This window comes from Notolepis coatsorum, assembly GCF_963971535.1.
Source record: "Notolepis coatsorum genome assembly, chromosome: 9".
Classification (NCBI taxonomy): Eukaryota; Metazoa; Chordata; class Actinopteri; order Aulopiformes; family Paralepididae; genus Notolepis; species Notolepis coatsorum.
Window position 1 is genome coordinate 19,517,649 of NC_140173.1, and position 20,957 is coordinate 19,538,605.

The 20,957-nt window shown below is 52.5% G+C and overlaps 1 protein-coding gene across 1 annotated transcript in view; it reads left to right on the plus strand.

The window, feature by feature from the left end:
- LOC311234556 (monocarboxylate transporter 12-B-like) overlaps positions 1 to 20,957 on the plus strand; it is a gene marked incomplete at its 3' end in the record, with an annotated part of 90,713 nt that overhangs the window by 66,555 nt on the left and 3,201 nt on the right. The window contains exons 4-7 of the mRNA XM_084321805.1: positions 266 to 409; positions 1,125 to 1,220; positions 17,536 to 17,692; positions 18,404 to 19,174. Of these exons, the coding sequence (XP_084177931.1) occupies positions 266 to 409; positions 1,125 to 1,220; positions 17,536 to 17,692; positions 18,404 to 19,174 (1,168 nt within the window). The remainder of the gene's footprint in view (positions 1 to 265; positions 410 to 1,124; positions 1,221 to 17,535; positions 17,693 to 18,403; positions 19,175 to 20,957) is intronic.

Below are 20,957 nucleotides of genomic sequence, written 5' to 3' on the forward strand. Positions count from 1 at the left end.
TAAATATAACCTAAGTAAGTACAACTTAAGTGGTTTCAATTTAACACAACTTTAGTATATATTCTGAATACATAAACGGTATACTAAACTGTATACTATACGATAATATAAGATAAGATATTCCTTTATTGATCCCCTTGGGGAAATTCAGGTATACAGAGTATACAGTATACAAAGTATTCTTTCAGAAAATATACCTAAGTATATATATATATATATATTTTTTAATGTTTTTATATTTCTTTCTTGTCGGGGGTTGCTGCAGCTCCCCTGGGCAGCTGGATTGGGAACCGTCTGTCCTGCAGGGCTACCGTGATGCTAGGAGGCCTGCTGTCCTCTACTGGCCTCGTGCTCAGCTCCTTCGCTACCAGTTTAGAGTTTCTCTATGGCTCCCTGGGGGTCCTCACAGGTATAATCAGGCACCTCTCTAGACACCTACTGTATACTCATAGGAGCGCCTGGCATGGGCGCCTACTGTGCTATTTTCCAGTTGGAGCAATCAGCTGTATAATAATAATAATAATAATAATAATAATAATAATAATAATAATAATAATAATAATAATAATAATAATAATAATAATACTACAATAATCTCCCTTGGTGGTCCTCAAAGGTACACACATCTTCTGGACACCTATTACGTATACTCATATCATCTATGTAATAATGTAATCATAATTTATCCTGTTGGAATATTGTGGTTAAAGGAACGCGTCAACATAATGGGAATACTGTCTTCTCCAGAGTCAGACAAGAAGATGGATACCAATTTCCTCTCTGTCGTTCAGTAGTAAGCTATCCGGCTGCAAGCTAGCCTAGCTTAGCATAAATGGATGGAAGCTAATACAGATCAGCTAGCCTAGCTGTTGGCCAAAAACACCTCTCCCGGAGATTTAGCTATAGGCTAGTGGTCCGTATCTGCTTCCATTCATTTGTGCTAAGCTAGCCTAGCTTGCTCTAGTCGGATAGCTTTCTACTGAACGCACAGAGAGGAAATTGGTATGAGTCTTCTTGTGTGACTCTGGAGAAGACGGTAAGTGCTTTTCCCATAATGTTGCCGTGTTCCTTTAAGCCTATGGGCTGTATCCACCTAACCCTGAATCTCCTTTGTCCTCTGTAAGGTTTGGGGTTTGCACTTTGCTACACACCAGCGATAGCCATGGTGGGAAGGTATTTCAGTGAGAGGAAAGCCCTTGCATATGGCATCGCCATGTCAGGTACTGTGCTGTTTTTCTTTTGCTCATCTGTATTACTGCTCTATTTATTTTTAGAGAGACAAGATTTGAATTCCATCTTTTGGTGGATTAATAAATAGGTATTCTCAGAGGATAAATAAATATATTGCTGTTCTTTTGTGTTGAATTCCTCCCAATACAGAATTTAAAAAATTGTATAGGTCACTCAGTGATGCACTAAGATATTCAATCATTTGAAATGAGGACTGTGTAGATTCAACCCTGTGGAGTAAGCAAGTAGAGGAAGAACGTCATTTTATGTTTTGTTTGAACCTACGTTGCTCCATTAATCCAGCAATGAGGACCTTGTAAACTCAACCACTAGATTTTGCATTTATGCACAGTTATATAGTTATAAATGCAGTTAGTATGTTGTGTTAATTACAGCTCAATGAAATGAAAACATATCAAAACCTTGTTTTATAGGGTGCCAACCTGCTCATCGGGAGCAATTAGGGGTTAAAACCCTCTGGAGTCTGGGCTGTTGGGCCCCTCCTCCCTGGGAATTTTCACATTTTTCTTTTTTTACATAATATGAAACTACAGGTTCATACCTTCAAAATAAGCCATAAATTGTAAAATTCAACCAATTCACACCTGAACAAAGGCCCAGCTTCCAGTCTGTCGTTCCTTTGTTATTCCAGTGACACACACACACAGCCAGCATGTTTATATCTCATTTCTATCATTATATATATATATATATATATATATATATATATATATATATATATATATATATATATAAAGAAAAAACACAACTGGAATAGAATATCACACAATTTTATAAAAAAAACATAGAGAATAATAATCAATAAGAAACATCAACCCTGTATTGTACAATGAACAACCCTATATATCACTGGGGTGCAGAGTCATTAGACATTTATTTTGAAATATATTGTGAATTACAATAATAATAATACATAGGAGGCGGCTGGGTGGCGCAGCGGACATTGCGCTCGTCACCAACACAAGAGACACCGGGTTCGACTCCGGCTGTCGGTGTTGCCTCCGGCTTGGACCGGCCGTCATACTGGCTCAATTGGCAGAGTTAGCAGGTGGAAGTCGATGGGTGGTAATCTGGACATTGTGGACAGCGACTCCTACAGGTCGGTTGAGGATGCCTGCACAGCAGAGACAGGAAATGGCGGGGGTAGTGTGAGCCTCCCACACGTTACACCTCGCCAATGAGAGTCCGCGCTGGCAGGTGAAAAGATGTGACAGGCTGCCTCCTCGTGTATCGGAGGGGACACGTGATGCAAGGCTTCTATCCTCCCTACAACCGGCCAGTGGGGGGTATATGTGAGCAACGTTCAAGACAGGGGAGGGAAGAATTGGCACAGTGGAATTGGGATGGGAGAAAAATAGAAAAAAAAGAGGAGAAAAAGTGGATCAAAAAAATAATAATAATACATAGGTGCCTCATATGATATATAGGGAAAGCTATAGTTTAGATTGTTGTTGGCTAACTAACTCGTTTTTAGATGGTTGTTAGCCTTGATACTAGCAAGACATTCCAGTTGGGGTTGGAGATCACTGTAAAACTCCAATTGAAATAAATAAATTATATATCACATGGGCAGTGCTGGGAAAGTTCACTTCATACATGAACTAGTTCAGTTCTCAGTTCAGAAATATGTGCGTCCAAACGATACCACTGAAAATGCGAGCACAGAAAGACTGAAAATGCTGTAACGCTGTCACAAATGTACAAAATAAACGTCCTTCCTGTTTTAGACTTTGCTCTTTTATTTTGAACCCCCCCCCCCAACCGGAAGTCTTATTGTTGTTATCGCTAGCTTCCAAAAGACAGGAGGGAAAAAACGCTGCTCACATGAGCTGCTCGTACACACACGCACTCTGCCATTCAGCATGCATCTGAAACAATCACGTTGTCAGAAATCTGCACCAGCCAATGGGAGGTGGCAAACCACGTTGCCTCATATTATGATATTGGGCAGAGGGCGACAATGTGAGAAACACGGAGCACAGCTCGCTGCTCGCACACACACTATCCCTCCCCCTCTCTCGCTCGGAATGAAACGGAATGCATTAGTATCACTCCGGAATCACGTTTCACAATCACAGTGATCAAGTAAATAAAACGTCCAACTCGCGCAACGACTCGGCAAAAAGTCGAGTCCTGTGGATATTATTGCGAGAGATAATTCATACATATTATGAAAAGCCAATGTGTTGTTTAGAATTTGGAGGGGGGTAGCGACAGTCTGACAAGTCTCTGCGGGGTTCTAACACCTATTCAAAGGGCACACACCGCTCTGTCTCTCAGTGTGTGTGTGTGTGTGCGCGTGTGTGTATGTGCGTTTCGTGACGCGATGTAGTTCTCTGGAAAACCGGGATAATTACAGCCATACCATGTAGCAATAATTAAACATATTTACAAGTCGTATTAAGTTTTGCAAATAAGGACACATATATATATATAACATCTCAAAGCACTCAAAAATGCCATTTCTCTATTTTGACCGATTTCTGAAATGCACAACCTAGTGGCAGTAGCCTGCCAGTAGCCTGCCAGTAGTCTGCCAGTAGTCTGCCAGTAGCCTGCCAGTAGTCTGCTAGTAGCCTGCCAGTAGTCTGCCAGTAGTCTGCCAGTAGTCTGCCAGTAGCCTGCTAGTAGTCTGCCAGTAGCCTGCCAGTAGTCTGCCAGTAGTCTGCTAGTAGTCTGCCAGTAGTCTGCCAGTAGTCTGCCAGTAGTCTGCTAGTAGCCTGCCAGTAGTCTGCCAGTAGTCTGCCAGTAGTCTGCTAGTAGCCTGCCAGTAGCCTGCCAGTAGTCTGCCAGTAGTCTGCTAGTAGTCTGCCAGTAGTCTGCCAGTAGTCTGCCAGTAGTCTGCCAGTAGCCTGCCAGTAGTCTGCCAGTAGTCTGCCAGTAGTCTGCTAGTAGCCTGCCAGTAGCCTGCCAGTAGCCTGCCAGTAGTCTGCCAGTAGTCTGCCAGTAGCCTGCCAGTAGCCTGCTAGTAGTCTGCCAGTAGCCTGCCAGTAGCCTGCTAGTAGCCTGCGAGGAGCCTGGGACTAGCCTGCCAGTAGCCTGCCAGTAGCCTGCCAGTAGCCTGCCAGTAGCCTGCCAGTAGTCTGCCAGTAGTCTGCCAGTAGTCTGCCAGTAGTCTGCCAGTAGCCTGCCAGTAGCCTGCCAGTAGCCTGCCAGTAGCCTGCCAGTAGTCTGCCAGTAGTCTGCCAGTAGCCTGCCAGTAGCCTGCCAGTAGTCTGCCAGTAGCCTGGGAGTAGCCTAGTAGCCTGCCAGTAGCCTGCCAGTAGTCTGCCAGTAGCCTGCCAGTAGCCTAGTAGCCTCCAGTAGTCTGCCAGTAGCCTGCCAGTAGCCTGCTAGTAGCCTGCGAGGAGCCTGGGACTAGCCTGCCAGTAGCCTGCCAGTAGCCTGCCAGTAGCCTGCCAGTAGTCTGCCAGTAGTCTGCCAGTAGCCTGCCAGTAGCCTGCCAGTAGCCTGCCAGTAGCCTGCCAGTAGTCTGCCAGTAGTCTGCCAGTAGCCTGCCAGTAGCCTGCCAGTAGCCTGCCAGTAGTCTGCCAGTAGCCTGGGAGTAGCCTGCCAGTAGCCTGCCAGTAGCCTGCCAGTAGCCTGCCAGTAGCCTAGTAGCCTCCAGTAGTCTGCCAGTAGCCTGCCAGTAGTCTGCCAGTAGCCTGCCAGTAGCCTGCCAGTAGCCTGCCAGTAGCCTGCCAGTAGTCTGCCAGTAGCCTGCCAGTAGCCTGCCAGTAGTCTGCCAGTAGCCTGCCAGTAGCCTGCCAGTAGCCTGCCAGTAGTCTGCCAGTAGCCTGCCAGTAGCCTGCCAGTAGCCTGCTAGTAGCCTGCCAGTAGCCTAGTAGCCTGCCAGTAGCCTGCCAGTAGCCTAGTAGCCTGCCAGTAGCCTGCCAGTAGCCTAGTAGCCTGCCAGTAGCCTGCCAGTAGTCTGCCAGTAGCCTGCCAGTAGCCTGCCAGTAGTCTGCCAGTAGCCTGCCAGTAGCCTGCCAGTAGTCTGCCAGTAGTCTGCCAGTAGCCTGCCAGTAGTCTGCCAGTAGTCTGCCAGTAGTCTGCCAGTAGCCTGCCAGTAGTCTGCCAGTAGTCTGCCAGTAGTCTGCCAGTAGTCTGCCAGTAGTCCGCCAGTAGTCCGCCAGTAGTCTGCCAGTAGTCTGCCAGTAGTCTGCCAGTAGTCTGCCAGTAGCCTGCCAGTAGCCTGCCAGTAGCCTGCCAGTAGCCTGCCAGTAGTCTGCCAGTAGTCTGCCAGTAGCCTGCCAGTAGCCTGCCAGTAGTCTGCCAGTAGTCTGCCAGTAGTCTGCTAGTAGTCTGCTAGTAGTCTGCCAGTAGTCTGCCAGTAGTCTGCCAGTAGCCTGCCAGTAGTCTGCTAGTAGCCTGCCAGTAGTCTGCCAGTAGCCTGCCAGTAGCCTGCCAGTAGTCTGCTAGTAGCCTGCCAGTAGTCTGCCAGTAGTCTGCCAGTAGTCTGCCAGTAGTCTGCCAGTAGCCTGCCAGTAGTCTGCCAGTAGCCTCCAGTAGCCTGCCAGTAGCCTGCCAGTAGCCTGCCAGTAGCCTCCAGTAGCCTGCCAGTAGCCTGCCAGTAGTCTGCCAGTAGTCTGCCAGTAGTCTGCCAGTAGCCTGCTAGTAGCCTGCCAGTAGTCTGCCAGTAGTCTGCCAGTAGTCTGCCAGTAGTCTGCCAGTAGCATGCCAGTAGCCTGCCAGTAGTCTGCCAGTAGTCTGCCAGTAGCCTGCCAGTAGCCTGCTAGTAGTCTGCCAGTAGCCTGCTAGTAGCCTGGGAGTAGTCTGCCAGTAGTCTGCTAGTAGTCTGCCAGTAGTCTGCCAGTAGCCTGCCAGTAGTCTGCTAGTAGTCTGCCAGTAGTCTGCCAGTAGCCTGCCAGTAGCCTGCTAGTAGTCTGCCAGTAGCCTGCTAGTAGCCTGGGAGTAGTCTGCCAGTAGCCTGCTAGTAGCCCAGTAGTCTGCCAGTAGCCTGCCAGTAGCCTGCCAGTAGCCCAGTAGTCTGCCAGTAGTCTGCCAGTAGCCTGCCAGTAGCCCAGTAGTCTGCCAGTAATCTGCCAGTAGTCTGCCAGTAGCCTGCCAGTAGCCTGCCAGTAGCCTGCCAGTAGCCTCCAGTAGCCTGCCAGTAGCCTGCCAGTAGTCTGCCAGTAGTCTGCCAGTAGTCTGCCAGTAGCCTGCTAGTAGTCTGCCAGTAGCCTGCCAGTAGTCTGCCAGTAGTCTGCCAGTAGCCTGCCAGTAGCCTGCCAGTAGCCTCCAGTAGTCTGCCAGTAGTCTGCCAGTAGTCTGCCAGTAGCCTGCTAGTAGTCTGCCAGTAGCCTGCTAGTAGCCTGCCAGTAGTCTGCCAGTAGTCTGCCAGTAGTCTGCCAGTAGTCTGCCAGTAGCCTGCCAGTAGCCTGCCAGTAGCCTGCTAGTAGTCTGCCAGTAGCCTGCTAGTAGCCTGGGAGTAGTCTGCCAGTAGTCTGCCAGTAGTCTGCCAGTAGCCTGGGAGTAGTCTGCCAGTAGCCCAGTAGTCTGCCAGTAGTCTGCCAGTAGCCTGCCAGTAGTCTGCCAGTAGCCTGCCAGTAGTCTGCCAGTAGCCTGCCAGTAGCCTGCCAGTAGCCTGCCAGTAGTCTGCCAGTAGTCTGCCAGTAGTCTGCCAGTAGCCTGCCAGTAGTCTGCCAGTAGCCTGCCAGTAGTCTGCCAGTAGCCTGCCAGTAGCCTGCCAGTAGCCTGCCAGTAGTCTGCCAGTAGCCTGCCAGTAGCCTGCCAGTAGCCTGCCAGTAGCCTGCCAGTAGTCTGCCAGTAGCCTGCCAGTAGCCTGCCAGTAGTCTGCTAGTAGCCTAGTAGCCTGCCAGTAGCCTGCCAGTAGCCTGCCAGTAGCCTGCCAGTAGCCTGCCAGTAGCCTGCCAGTAGCCTGCCAGTAGCCTGCTAGTAGCCTAGTAGCCTGCCAGTAGCCTGCCAGTAGCCTGCCAGTAGCCTGCCAGTAGCCTGCCAGTAGCCTGCCAGTAGCCTGCTAGTAGCCTGCCAGTAGTCTGCTAGTAGCCTGCCAGTAGTCTGCTAGTAGCCTGCCAGTAGTCTGCTAGTAGCCTGCCAGTAGTCTGCTAGTAGCCTGCCAGTAGCCTGCTAGTAGCCTGCCAGTAGCCTGCCAGTAGTCTGCTAGTAGCCTGCCAGTAGTCTGCTAGTAGCCTGCCAGTAGCCTGCTAGTAGCCTGCCAGTAGTCTGCTAGTAGCCTGCCAGTAGTCTGCTAGTAGCCTGCCAGTAGTCTGCTAGTAGCCTGCCAGTAGTCTGCCAGTAGCCTGCCAGTAGTCTGCTAGTAGCCTGCCAGTAGCCTGCCAGTAGCCTGCCAGTAGCCTGCCAGTAGTCTGCTAGTAGCCTGCCAGTAGCCTGCTAGTAGTCTGCTAGTAGTCTGCCAGTAGCCTGCCAGTAGCCTGCCAGTAGCCTGCCAGTAGTCTGCCAGTAGTCTGCCAGTAGCCTGCCAGTAGTCTGCTAGTAGCCTGCCAGTAGTCTGCCAGTAGTCTGCCAGTAGTCTGCCAGTAGCCTGCTAGTAGTCTGCCAGTAGCCTGCCAGTAGTCTGCCAGTAGTCTGCTAGTAGTCTGCCAGTAGTCTGCCAGTAGTCTGCCAGTAGTCTGCCAGTAGCCTGCCAGTAGCCTGCCAGTAGCCTGCTAGTAGCCTGCCAGTAGCCTGCCAGTAGTCTGCTAGTAGCCTGCCAGTAGCCTGCCAGTAGTCTGCCAGTAGTCTGCCAGTAGCCTGCCAGTAGCCTGCCAGTAGCCTGCTAGTAGTCTGCCAGTAGCCTGCCAGTAGCCTGCTAGTAGCCTGCCAGTAGCCTGCCAGTAGCCTGCCAGTAGCCTGCCAGTAGTCTGCCAGTAGTCTGCCAGTAGCCTGCCAGTAGCCTGCCAGTAGCCCAGTAGTCTGCCAGTAGTCTGCCAGTAGCCTGCCAGTAGCCCAGTAGTCTGCCAGTAATCTGCCAGTAGTCTGCCAGTAGCCTGCCAGTAGCCTGCCAGTAGCCTGCCAGTAGCCTGCCAGTAGCCTCCAGTAGCCTGCCAGTAGCCTGCCAGTAGTCTGCCAGTAGTCTGCCAGTAGTCTGCCAGTAGCCTGCTAGTAGTCTGCCAGTAGCCTGCCAGTAGTCTGCCAGTAGTCTGCCAGTAGCCTGCCAGTAGCCTGCCAGTAGCCTCCAGTAGTCTGCCAGTAGTCTGCCAGTAGTCTGCCAGTAGCCTGCTAGTAGTCTGCCAGTAGCCTGCCAGTAGCCTGCCAGTAGTCTGCCAGTAGCCTGCCAGTAGCCTCCAGTAGCCTGCCAGTAGCCTGCCAGTAGCCTGCCAGTAGCCTCCAGTAGCCTGCCAGTAGCCTGCCAGTAGTCTGCCAGTAGTCTGCCAGTAGTCTGCCAGTAGCCTGCTAGTAGCCTGCCAGTAGTCTGCCAGTAGTCTGCCAGTAGTCTGCCAGTAGTCTGCCAGTAGCATGCCAGTAGCCTGCCAGTAGTCTGCCAGTAGTCTGCCAGTAGCCTGCCAGTAGCCTGCTAGTAGTCTGCCAGTAGCCTGCTAGTAGCCTGGGAGTAGTCTGCCAGTAGTCTGCTAGTAGTCTGCCAGTAGTCTGCCAGTAGCCTGCCAGTAGTCTGCTAGTAGTCTGCCAGTAGTCTGCCAGTAGCCTGCCAGTAGCCTGCTAGTAGTCTGCCAGTAGCCTGCTAGTAGCCTGGGAGTAGTCTGCCAGTAGCCTGCTAGTAGCCCAGTAGTCTGCCAGTAGCCTGCCAGTAGCCTGCCAGTAGCCCAGTAGTCTGCCAGTAGTCTGCCAGTAGCCTGCCAGTAGCCCAGTAGTCTGCCAGTAATCTGCCAGTAGTCTGCCAGTAGCCTGCCAGTAGCCTGCCAGTAGCCTGCCAGTAGCCTCCAGTAGCCTGCCAGTAGCCTGCCAGTAGTCTGCCAGTAGTCTGCCAGTAGTCTGCCAGTAGCCTGCTAGTAGTCTGCCAGTAGCCTGCCAGTAGTCTGCCAGTAGTCTGCCAGTAGCCTGCCAGTAGCCTGCCAGTAGCCTCCAGTAGTCTGCCAGTAGTCTGCCAGTAGTCTGCCAGTAGCCTGCTAGTAGTCTGCCAGTAGCCTGCTAGTAGCCTGCCAGTAGTCTGCCAGTAGTCTGCCAGTAGTCTGCCAGTAGTCTGCCAGTAGCCTGCCAGTAGCCTGCCAGTAGCCTGCTAGTAGTCTGCCAGTAGCCTGCTAGTAGCCTGGGAGTAGTCTGCCAGTAGTCTGCCAGTAGTCTGCCAGTAGCCTGGGAGTAGTCTGCCAGTAGCCCAGTAGTCTGCCAGTAGTCTGCCAGTAGCCTGCCAGTAGTCTGCCAGTAGCCTGCCAGTAGTCTGCCAGTAGCCTGCCAGTAGCCTGCCAGTAGCCTGCCAGTAGTCTGCCAGTAGTCTGCCAGTAGTCTGCCAGTAGCCTGCCAGTAGTCTGCCAGTAGCCTGCCAGTAGTCTGCCAGTAGCCTGCCAGTAGCCTGCCAGTAGCCTGCCAGTAGTCTGCCAGTAGCCTGCCAGTAGCCTGCCAGTAGCCTGCCAGTAGCCTGCCAGTAGTCTGCCAGTAGCCTGCCAGTAGCCTGCCAGTAGTCTGCTAGTAGCCTAGTAGCCTGCCAGTAGCCTGCCAGTAGCCTGCCAGTAGCCTGCCAGTAGCCTGCCAGTAGCCTGCCAGTAGCCTACCAGTAGCCTGCTAGTAGCCTAGTAGCCTGCCAGTAGCCTGCCAGTAGCCTGCCAGTAGCCTGCCAGTAGCCTGCCAGTAGCCTGCCAGTAGCCTGCTAGTAGCCTGCCAGTAGTCTGCTAGTAGCCTGCCAGTAGTCTGCTAGTAGCCTGCCAGTAGTCTGCTAGTAGCCTGCCAGTAGTCTGCTAGTAGCCTGCCAGTAGCCTGCTAGTAGCCTGCCAGTAGCCTGCCAGTAGTCTGCTAGTAGCCTGCCAGTAGTCTGCTAGTAGCCTGCCAGTAGCCTGCTAGTAGCCTGCCAGTAGTCTGCTAGTAGCCTGCCAGTAGTCTGCTAGTAGCCTGCCAGTAGTCTGCTAGTAGCCTGCCAGTAGTCTGCCAGTAGCCTGCCAGTAGTCTGCTAGTAGCCTGCCAGTAGCCTGCCAGTAGCCTGCCAGTAGCCTGCCAGTAGTCTGCTAGTAGCCTGCCAGTAGCCTGCTAGTAGTCTGCTAGTAGTCTGCCAGTAGCCTGCCAGTAGCCTGCCAGTAGCCTGCCAGTAGTCTGCCAGTAGTCTGCCAGTAGCCTGCCAGTAGTCTGCTAGTAGCCTGCCAGTAGTCTGCCAGTAGTCTGCCAGTAGTCTGCCAGTAGCCTGCTAGTAGTCTGCCAGTAGCCTGCCAGTAGTCTGCCAGTAGTCTGCTAGTAGTCTGCCAGTAGTCTGCCAGTAGTCTGCCAGTAGTCTGCCAGTAGCCTGCCAGTAGCCTGCCAGTAGCCTGCTAGTAGCCTGCCAGTAGCCTGCCAGTAGTCTGCTAGTAGCCTGCCAGTAGCCTGCCAGTAGTCTGCCAGTAGTCTGCCAGTAGCCTGCCAGTAGCCTGCCAGTAGCCTGCTAGTAGTCTGCCAGTAGCCTGCCAGTAGCCTGCTAGTAGCCTGCCAGTAGCCTGCCAGTAGCCTGCCAGTAGCCTGCCAGTAGTCTGCCAGTAGCCTGCCAGTAGCCTGCCAGTAGCCCAGTAGTCTGCCAGTAGTCTGCCAGTAGCCTGCCAGTAGCCCAGTAGTCTGCCAGTAATCTGCCAGTAGTCTGCCAGTAGCCTGCCAGTAGCCTGCCAGTAGCCTGCCAGTAGCCTGCCAGTAGCCTCCAGTAGCCTGCCAGTAGCCTGCCAGTAGTCTGCCAGTAGTCTGCCAGTAGTCTGCCAGTAGCCTGCTAGTAGTCTGCCAGTAGCCTGCCAGTAGTCTGCCAGTAGTCTGCCAGTAGCCTGCCAGTAGCCTGCCAGTAGCCTCCAGTAGTCTGCCAGTAGTCTGCCAGTAGTCTGCCAGTAGCCTGCTAGTAGTCTGCCAGTAGCCTGCTAGTAGCCTGCCAGTAGTCTGCCAGTAGTCTGCCAGTAGTCTGCCAGTAGTCTGCCAGTAGCCTGCCAGTAGCCTGCCAGTAGCCTGCTAGTAGTCTGCCAGTAGCCTGCTAGTAGCCTGGGAGTAGTCTGCCAGTAGTCTGCCAGTAGTCTGCCAGTAGCCTGGGAGTAGTCTGCCAGTAGCCCAGTAGTCTGCCAGTAGTCTGCCAGTAGCCTGCCAGTAGTCTGCCAGTAGCCTGCCAGTAGTCTGCCAGTAGCCTGCCAGTAGCCTGCCAGTAGCCTGCCAGTAGTCTGCCAGTAGTCTGCCAGTAGTCTGCCAGTAGCCTGCCAGTAGTCTGCCAGTAGCCTGCCAGTAGTCTGCCAGTAGCCTGCCAGTAGCCTGCCAGTAGCCTGCCAGTAGTCTGCCAGTAGCCTGCCAGTAGCCTGCCAGTAGCCTGCCAGTAGCCTGCCAGTAGTCTGCCAGTAGCCTGCCAGTAGCCTGCCAGTAGTCTGCTAGTAGCCTAGTAGCCTGCCAGTAGCCTGCCAGTAGCCTGCCAGTAGCCTGCCAGTAGCCTGCTAGTAGCCTGCCAGTAGCCTGCCAGTAGCCTGCTAGTAGCCTAGTAGCCTGCCAGTAGCCTGCCAGTAGCCTGCCAGTAGCCTGCCAGTAGCCTGCCAGTAGCCTGCTAGTAGCCTGCCAGTAGCCTGCCAGTAGTCTGCTAGTAGCCTGCCAGTAGTCTGCTAGTAGCCTGCCAGTAGCCTGCTAGTAGCCTGCCAGTAGTCTGCTAGTAGCCTGCCAGTAGTCTGCTAGTAGCCTGCCAGTAGTCTGCTAGTAGCCTGCCAGTAGTCTGCCAGTAGCCTGCCAGTAGTCTGCTAGTAGCCTGCCAGTAGCCTGCCAGTAGCCTGCCAGTAGCCTGCCAGTAGTCTGCTAGTAGCCTGCCAGTAGCCTGCTAGTAGTCTGCTAGTAGTCTGCCAGTAGCCTGCCAGTAGCCTGCCAGTAGCCTGCCAGTAGTCTGCCAGTAGTCTGCCAGTAGCCTGCCAGTAGTCTGCTAGTAGCCTGCCAGTAGTCTGCCAGTAGTCTGCCAGTAGTCTGCCAGTAGCCTGCTAGTAGTCTGCCAGTAGCCTGCCAGTAGTCTGCCAGTAGTCTGCTAGTAGTCTGCCAGTAGCCTGCCAGTAGTCTGCCAGTAGTCTGCTAGTAGTCTGCCAGTAGTCTGCCAGTAGTCTGCCAGTAGTCTGCCAGTAGTCTGCCAGTAGCCTGCCAGTAGCCTGCCAGTAGCCTGCTAGTAGCCTGCCAGTAGCCTGCCAGTAGTCTGCTAGTAGCCTGCCAGTAGCCTGCCAGTAGTCTGCCAGTAGTCTGCCAGTAGCCTGCCAGTAGCCTGCCAGTAGCCTGCTAGTAGTCTGCCAGTAGCCTGCCAGTAGCCTGCTAGTAGCCTGCCAGTAGCCTGCCAGTAGCCTGCCAGTAGCCTGCCAGTAGTCTGCCAGTAGTCTGCCAGTAGCCTGCCAGTAGCCTGCCAGTAGTCTGCCAGTAGTCTGCCAGTAGCCTGCCAGTAGTCTGCCAGTAGCCTGGGAGTAGCCTAGTAGCCTGCCAGTAGCCTGCCAGTAGTCTGCCAGTAGCCTGCCAGTAGCCTGCCTGTAGCCTGCGAGGAGCCTGGGACTAGCCTGCAAGGAGCCTGGGACTAGCCTGCCAGTAGCCTGCCAGTAGCCTGCCAGTAGCCTGCCAGTAGTCTGCCAGTAGTCTGCCAGTAGTCTGCCAGTAGCCTGCCAGTAGTCTGCCAGTAGCCTGCCAGTAGTCTGCCAGTAGCCTGCCAGTAGCCTGCCAGTAGCCTGCCAGTAGTCTGCCAGTAGCCTGCCAGTAGCCTGCCAGTAGCCTGCCAGTAGCCTGCCAGTAGCCTGCCAGTAGTCTGCTAGTAGCCTAGTAGCCTGCCAGTAGCCTGCCAGTAGCCTGCCAGTAGCCTGCCAGTAGCCTGCCAGTAGCCTGCTAGTAGCCTAGTAGCCTGCCAGTAGCCTGCCAGTAGCCTGCCAGTAGCCTGCCAGTAGCCTGCCAGTAGCCTGCCAGTAGCCTGCTAGTAGCCTGCCAGTAGTCTGCTAGTAGCCTGCCAGTAGTCTGCTAGTAGCCTGCCAGTAGTCTGCTAGTAGCCTGCCAGTAGTCTGCTAGTAGCCTGCCAGTAGTCTGCCAGTAGCCTGCCAGTAGCCTGCTAGTAGCCTGCCAGTAGCCTGCCAGTAGTCTGCTAGTAGCCTGCCAGTAGTCTGCTAGTAGCCTGCCAGTAGCCTGCTAGTAGCCTGCCAGTAGTCTGCTAGTAGCCTGCCAGTAGTCTGCTAGTAGCCTGCCAGTAGTCTGCTAGTAGCCTGCCAGTAGTCTGCCAGTAGCCTGCCAGTAGTCTGCTAGTAGCCTGCCAGTAGCCTGCCAGTAGCCTGCCAGTAGTCTGCTAGTAGCCTGCCAGTAGCCTGCTAGTAGTCTGCTAGTAGTCTGCCAGTAGCCTGCCAGTAGCCTGCCAGTAGCCTGCCAGTAGTCTGCCAGTAGTCTGCCAGTAGCCTGCCAGTAGTCTGCTAGTAGCCTGCCAGTAGTCTGCCAGTAGTCTGCCAGTAGTCTGCCAGTAGCCTGCTAGTAGTCTGCCAGTAGCCTGCCAGTAGTCTGCCAGTAGTCTGCTAGTAGTCTGCCAGTAGTCTGCCAGTAGTCTGCCAGTAGTCTGCCAGTAGCCTGCCAGTAGCCTGCCAGTAGCCTGCTAGTAGCCTGCCAGTAGCCTGCCAGTAGTCTGCTAGTAGCCTGCCAGTAGCCTGCCAGTAGTCTGCCAGTAGCCTGCCAGTAGTCTGCTAGTAGCCTGCCAGTAGTCTGCCAGTAGTCTGCCAGTAGTCTGCCAGTAGCCTGCCAGTAGCCTGCCAGTAGCCTGCTAGTAGTCTGCCAGTAGCCTGCCAGTAGCCTGCTAGTAGCCTGCCAGTAGCCTGCCAGTAGCCTGCCAGTAGCCTGCCAGTAGTCTGCCAGTAGTCTGCCAGTAGCCTGCCAGTAGCCTGCCAGTAGCCTGCCAGTAGCCTGCCAGTAGCCTGCCAGTAGTCTGCCAGTAGTCTGCCAGTAGCCTGCCAGTAGCCTGCCAGTAGTCTGCCAGTAGCCTGGGAGTAGCCTAGTAGCCTGCCAGTAGCCTGCCAGTAGTCTGCCAGTAGCCTGCCAGTAGCCTGCCAGTAGCCTGCGAGGAGCCTGGGACTAGCCTGCCAGTAGCCTGCCAGTAGCCTGCCAGTAGCCTGCCAGTAGCCTGCCAGTAGTCTGCCAGTAGCCTGCTAGTAGCCTGCCAGTAGCCTGCCAGTAGTCTGCCAGTAGCCTGCCAGTAGTCTGCCAGTAGCCTGCCAGTAGCCTGCCAGTAGCCTGCCAGTAGTCTGCCAGTAGTCTGCCAGTAGCCTGCCAGTAGCCTGCCAGTAGCCTGCCAGTAGTCTGCCAGTAGCCTGGGAGTAGCCTGCCAGTAGCCTGCCAGTAGCCTCCAGTAGTCTGCCAGTAGCCTGCCAGTAGTCTGCCAGTAGCCTGCCAGTAGTCTGCCAGTAGCCTGCCAGTAGCCTGCCAGTAGCCTGCCAGTAGCCTGCCAGTAGTCTGCCAGTAGCCTGCCAGTAGCCTGCCAGTAGTCTGCCAGTAGCCTGCCAGTAGCCTGCCAGTAGCCTGCCAGTAGCCTAGTAGCCTGCCAGTAGCCTGCCAGTAGCCTAGTAGCCTGCCAGTAGCCTGCCAGTAGCCTAGTAGCCTGCCAGTAGCCTGCCAGTAGTCTGCCAGTAGCCTGCCAGTAGCCTGCCAGTAGTCTGCCAGTAGCCTGCCAGTAGTCTGCCAGTAGTCTGCCAGTAGTCTGCCAGTAGCCTGCCAGTAGTCTGCCAGTAGCCTGCCAGTAGTCTGCCAGTAGTCTGCTAGTAGCCTGCCAGTAGCCTGCCAGTAGCTTGCCAGTAGTCTGCCAGTAGCCTGCCAGTAGCCTGCCAGTAGTCTGCTAGTAGCCTGCCAGTAGTCTGCCAGTAGCCTGCTAGTAGCCTGCCAGTAGCCTGCCAGTAGTCTGCCAGTAGCCTGCCAGTAGTCTGCCAGTAGCCTGCCAGTAGTCTGCCAGTAGTCTGCCAGTAGCCTGCCAGTAGTCTGCTAGTAGTCTGCCAGTAGCCTGCCAGTAGTCTGCCAGTAGTCTGCCAGTAGTCTGCCAGTAGTCTGCCAGTAGTCTGCCAGTAGTCTGCCAGTAGCCTGCCAGTAGCCTCCAGTAGCCTGCCAGTAGTCTGCTAGTAGTCTGCCAGTAGCCTGCCAGTAGCCTGCCAGTAGTCTGCCAGTAGTCTGCCAGTAGCCTGCCAGTAGCCTGCCAGTAGCCTCCAGTAGCCTGCCAGTAGTCTGCTAGTAGTCTGCCAGTAGCCTGCCAGTAGTCTGCCAGTAGCCTCCAGTAGCCTGCCAGTAGTCTGCTAGTAGTCTGCCAGTAGCCTGCCAGTAGCCTCCAGTAGTCTGCCAGTAGTCTGCTAGTAGTCTGCCAGTAGCCTGCCAGTAGTCTGCCAGTAGTCTGCCAGTAGTCTGCCAGTAGTCTGCCAGTAGTCTGCCAGTAGCCTGCTAGTAGCCTGCCAGTAGTCTGCCAGTAGTCTGCCAGTAGTCTGCCAGTAGTCTGCCAGTAGTCTGCCAGTAGCCTGCCAGTAGTCTGCCAGTAGTCTGCCAGTAGTCTGCCAGTAGCCTGCTAGTAGCCTGCCAGTAGTCTGCCAGTAGTCTGCCAGTAGTCTGCCAGTAGTCTGCCAGTAGTCTCCCAGTAGCCTGCTAGTAGTCTGCCAGTAGCCTGCTAGTAGCCTGCCAGTAGTCTGCTAGTAGTCTGCCAGTAGCCTGCCAGTAGTCTGCTAGTAGTCTGCTAGTAGTCTGCCAGTAGTCTGCTAGTAGTCTGCTAGTAGTCTGCCAGTAGTCTGCCAGTAGCCTGCTAGTAGCCTGCCAGTAGCCTGCTAGTAGCCTGCCAGTAGCCTGCTAGTAGCCTGCCAGTAGCCTGCTAGTAGCCTGCCAGTAGCCTGCTAGTAGCCTGCCAGTAGTCTGCTAGTAGTCTGCTAGTAGTCTGCCAGTAGTCTGCCAGTAGTCTGCTAGTAGTCTGCCAGTAGTCTGCTAGTAGCCTGCCAGTAGCCTGCTAGTAGCCTGCCAGTAGTCTGCCAGTAGCCTGCCAGTAGCCTGCCAGTAGCCTGCCAGTAGTCTGCTAGTAGCCTGCCAGTAGCCTGCCAGTAGCCTGCCAGTAGTCTGCCAGTAGTCTGCTAGTAGCCTGCCAGTAGTCTGCCAGTAGTCTGCCAGTAGCCTGCCAGTAGCCTGCCAGTAGTCTGCCAGTAGTCTGCCAGTAGCCTGCCAGTAGTCTGCCAGTAGTCTGCCAGTAGCCTGCCAGTAGTCTGCCAGTAGCCTGCCAGTAGCCTGCCAGTAGTCTGCCAGTAGTCTGCCAGTAGCCTGCCAGTAGTCTGCCAGTAGCCTGCCAGTAGCCTGCCAGTAGCCTGCCAGTAGTCTGCCAGTAGTCTGCCAGTAGCCTGCCAGTAGCCTGCCAGTAGTCTGCCAGTAGCCTGCCAGTAGCCTGCCAGTAGCCTGCCAGTAGCCTGCCAGTAGTCTGCCAGTAGCCTGCCAGTAGCCTAGTAGCCTGCCAGTAGCCTGCCAGTAGCCTGCCAGTAGCCTGCCAGTAGCCTGCCAGTAGTCTGCCAGTAGCCTGCCAGTAGTCTGCCAGTAGCCTGCCAGTAGCCTGCCAGTAGCCTGCCAGTAGTCTGCTAGTAGTCTGCCAGTAGCCTGCCAGTAGCCTGCCAGTAGTCTGCTAGTAGTCTGCCAGTAGCCTGCCAGTAGCCTGCCAGTAGCCTGCCAGTAGCCTGCCAGTAGCCTGCCAGTAGTCTGCCAGTAGTCTGCCAGTAGTCTGCCAGTAGCCTGCCAGTAGCCTGCCATTAGCCTGCCAGTAGCCTGCCAGTAGCCTGCCAGTAGTCTGCCAGTAGCCTGCCAGTAGCCGAGTAGCCTGCCAGTAGCCTGCCAGTAGCCTGCCAGTAGTCTGCCAGTAGTCTGCCAGTAGCCTGCCAGTAGTCTGCCAGTAGCCTGCCAGTAGCCTGCCAGTAGTCTGCCAGTAGCCTGCCAGTAGCCTAGTAGCCTGCCAGTAGTCTGCCAGTAGTCTGCCAGTAGCCTGCCAGTAGCCTGCCAGTAGTCTGCCAGTAGCCTGCCAGTAGTCTGCCAGTAGTCTGCCAGTAGCCTGCCAGTAGCCTCCCAGTAGCCTGCCATAGTTAGATGATGGTGAAAGCACTCGCCCACGACTGCAATGGTCGTGGTGTTTGTTTTGGACATTTGCCAATACACTACATGAATATATTACTTATTACTATAACATAACGTACATTATGTACCTTTTTCTTTTCCCCTGCGGTCGATTAGTACATTATGTCTGTGTTCTGATGGGACCATGTTGCTTCACCCTAGGGAGTGGCATCGGGACCTTCATCCTGGCTCCTGTGGTCCAGCTGCTGATAGAGTTCTACTCATGGAGGGGAGCGCTGCTCATCCTGGGCGGGTTTGCCGCCAATCTTTGTGTCTGTGGAGCTCTGATGAGACCCCTGGAACCCAAGCGAGGGGGGAGGTAAACACCTACAAGAGGTTCTAAGGATCAGTAATCTTTCTTGACACACGCACGCACGCGCACGCACACACACACACACACACACACACACACACACACACACACACACACACACACACACACACACGCGCGCACGTTACAGTACCTTTCAGTGTGTGTTCATTCCAACACATTACATCTGCATTTGCTGCTAATAAGACATCTTAAAGGAGCATGCCAACATTATGGCTATCCGCCAGCAAACCTAGCCTAGCTTAGCACAAATTAATGGAAACATATACAGATCAGCTAGCCTAGCAAAAACACCTCTCCTGGAGTTTCAAGCAAGGCTAGTGGTCCGTATCCGCTTTGGCTCATTTGTGCTAAGCTAGGCTAGCTTGCAGCTGGATAGCTTTCAACTGAACGCACAGAGAGGAAATCAGTATCTATCTTTTTGTCTGACTGTGGAGAAGACGGTAAGCGTCATTTCCCATAATGTTGTCGTGTCCCTTTAACATATGTTGTGAGACACGATGTACAGAGACCTCTTGTGCTTCTGCTACCAGCAGGCTGGTGATGCCATGCATCAGCAGGGACCATGTGTTGCATCATTCATCGTGTTCTGCATGCTTCTTGTATCTCCCATGTGTTTCTTTTTGCTGATTTTGAAACAAATTGCCCCTCTGGCAAACAGTATAAAGATCTGCTGTGTCACTCTGTTCTACTCTGAAGGAGACAGGAGGACTCTGTTGGAGCCCTGGAGAGAGGAGGATATGTTCCCACACCACTCAACTCCAAAGACTTTGACAAAGTGCCTGTCGACTGCAGACGGTCAAAGCCAAAGCAGTCGGACCTTACAAACCCAGGGGCTTCGGCGCTACACTTAGCAAACATAGCGCTTGAAACCAGCAAACTTGAAAGCGGTGAGTCGCTGCTATCACCTGGAAAGTTGTCTCATCCGTGGCTAACTGATGTGAAGTTCGCAGAGGGCGTGTCTGTTAGCAACAGCAAGCTAACAGAGAAAATACTTGCGGAGATCAACCTCTCAGATGCCAAACTAGGTAACGGTGGAACACTGGAGGACATGAAGCTGGTGGAGACCATGACCTTCAACTACAACAAGCTCGCTGCGGACGCTAAGCTAGCAGACCCCTCCGGACTCATAGACGACAAACCCGCATGTATCAAACAGTCACTCACGGAATCCAACGGTAAAACCGAGACCCTTATTTCTGCTCCAGCGCCTTTTGTGAAGCTCTCCAAGGGCAGCTGTCTCCGTTTACAGTCCATGGAGGAGTTCGGCTTCCTTCTGATGCCCGACTTCCTGCTTCTGTCCGTCTCCCTCATGTTCCTGGCCTTTGGCTGCAGTGTTCCAATAGTGTACCTGGTTCCTTACGCCATGAGCGTGGGAGTGGACTATCAGCAGGCTGCCTTCCTGATGTCCATATTTGGGGTGGTCGACATCGTGGGAAATATCACCTTTGGGTGGCTCACAGACAGGAAGTAAGTCATATGCAGACATAGGCCTCTATCATTTTGTAATTTGTAAAATAAGCTTGCACCCCCAACACCAACATCATCATCATCATCATCATCATCATCATCATCATCATCATCATCATCACACACCCAAACACCAACACCATCATCATCATCATCATTATCATCATCATCACCACACACACCCCAACACCATCATCATCATCACACACACACCAACACCATCATCATCATTATCATCATCATCATCACACACACACCAACACCATCATCATCATCATTATCATCATCATCACCACACACACCCCAACACCATCATCATCATCACACACACACCAACACCATCATCATCATCATCATCATCACACACACACCAACACCATCATCATCATTATCATCATCATCATCACACACACACCAACACCATCATCATCATTATCATCATCATCACCACACACACCCCAACACCATCATCATCACCACACACACCCCAACACCATCATCATCATCATCACACACACACCAACACCATCATCATCATTATCATCATCATCACCACACACACACCAACACCATCATCATCATTATCATCATCATCACCACACACACCCCAACACCATCATCATCATCACACACACACCAACACCATCATCATCATTATCATCATCATCACCACACACACCCCAACACCATCATCATCACCACACACACACCAACACCATCATCATCATTATCATTATCATCACACACACACACCAACACCATCATCATCATTATCATTATCATCACACACACACACCAACACCATCATCATCATTATCATTATCATCACACACACACCAACACCATCATCATCATTATCATTATCACCACACACACACCAACACCATCAACATCATTATCATTATCATCATCATCATTATTATCATCATCATTATCATCATCATCATCATTATCATCATCATTATTATCATCATCATTATCATTATCATCATTATCATCACACACACAAATTAAATAACACCAGAATAGGAATATATTGTACTTATACTATATATATATATATATATATATATATATATATATATATATATATATATATATATATATATATATATATAAATATAAAATAAATAGGGTAGAAGATTCCTAGCCAAGGTAGTTAATAACTGCTATCCTATCTTTATAAAATAGGTAGTTTTATTAGTAGCTGTGTTCCATCATATTACCATTGAGCGATTGTGGGGACCAACCATCAACGAAATATGTAGAATAACACTGATCTGTTTACTTATCTGTGATCAGTTGTTCAGCTGGTATTTCCAATAAGAACAATAGTGGGTCCAGGTGCCCGTTTCCATAATCTTCTCCATTTGTTCTTCAAAGTTTTCCCAACATGTCTGTGTTTTCGGCCAGTCCCAAACATTGTGCATAATGGTCACCGACCAACATCTTCTCCAGCATGTGTTGGTAGAATAATTTTTTTTAAATGCAAGCTGTAAGACGTCCTCATTTCAACCTTACAATCAAATCTTTTCCACAACTGGCTCCCAATCCCCTTGTGACAATTAGAACACATGTCTTCTCCGTCATCAATAGTTTATATTTTATGCAGAGCCTTCTCTTGTTATTTAATATACCGGAGGGCCGGCCTACAATAGTGAATGTCCTTAACGGAACACGCCAACTTTTTGTGAAATTAGCTTATTTGCCATCTACCCTGGAATTAGACAAGCAGATACATACCCTTTTCTTCTCTGTGCATGCATTAGGCTTAGGGAACAGC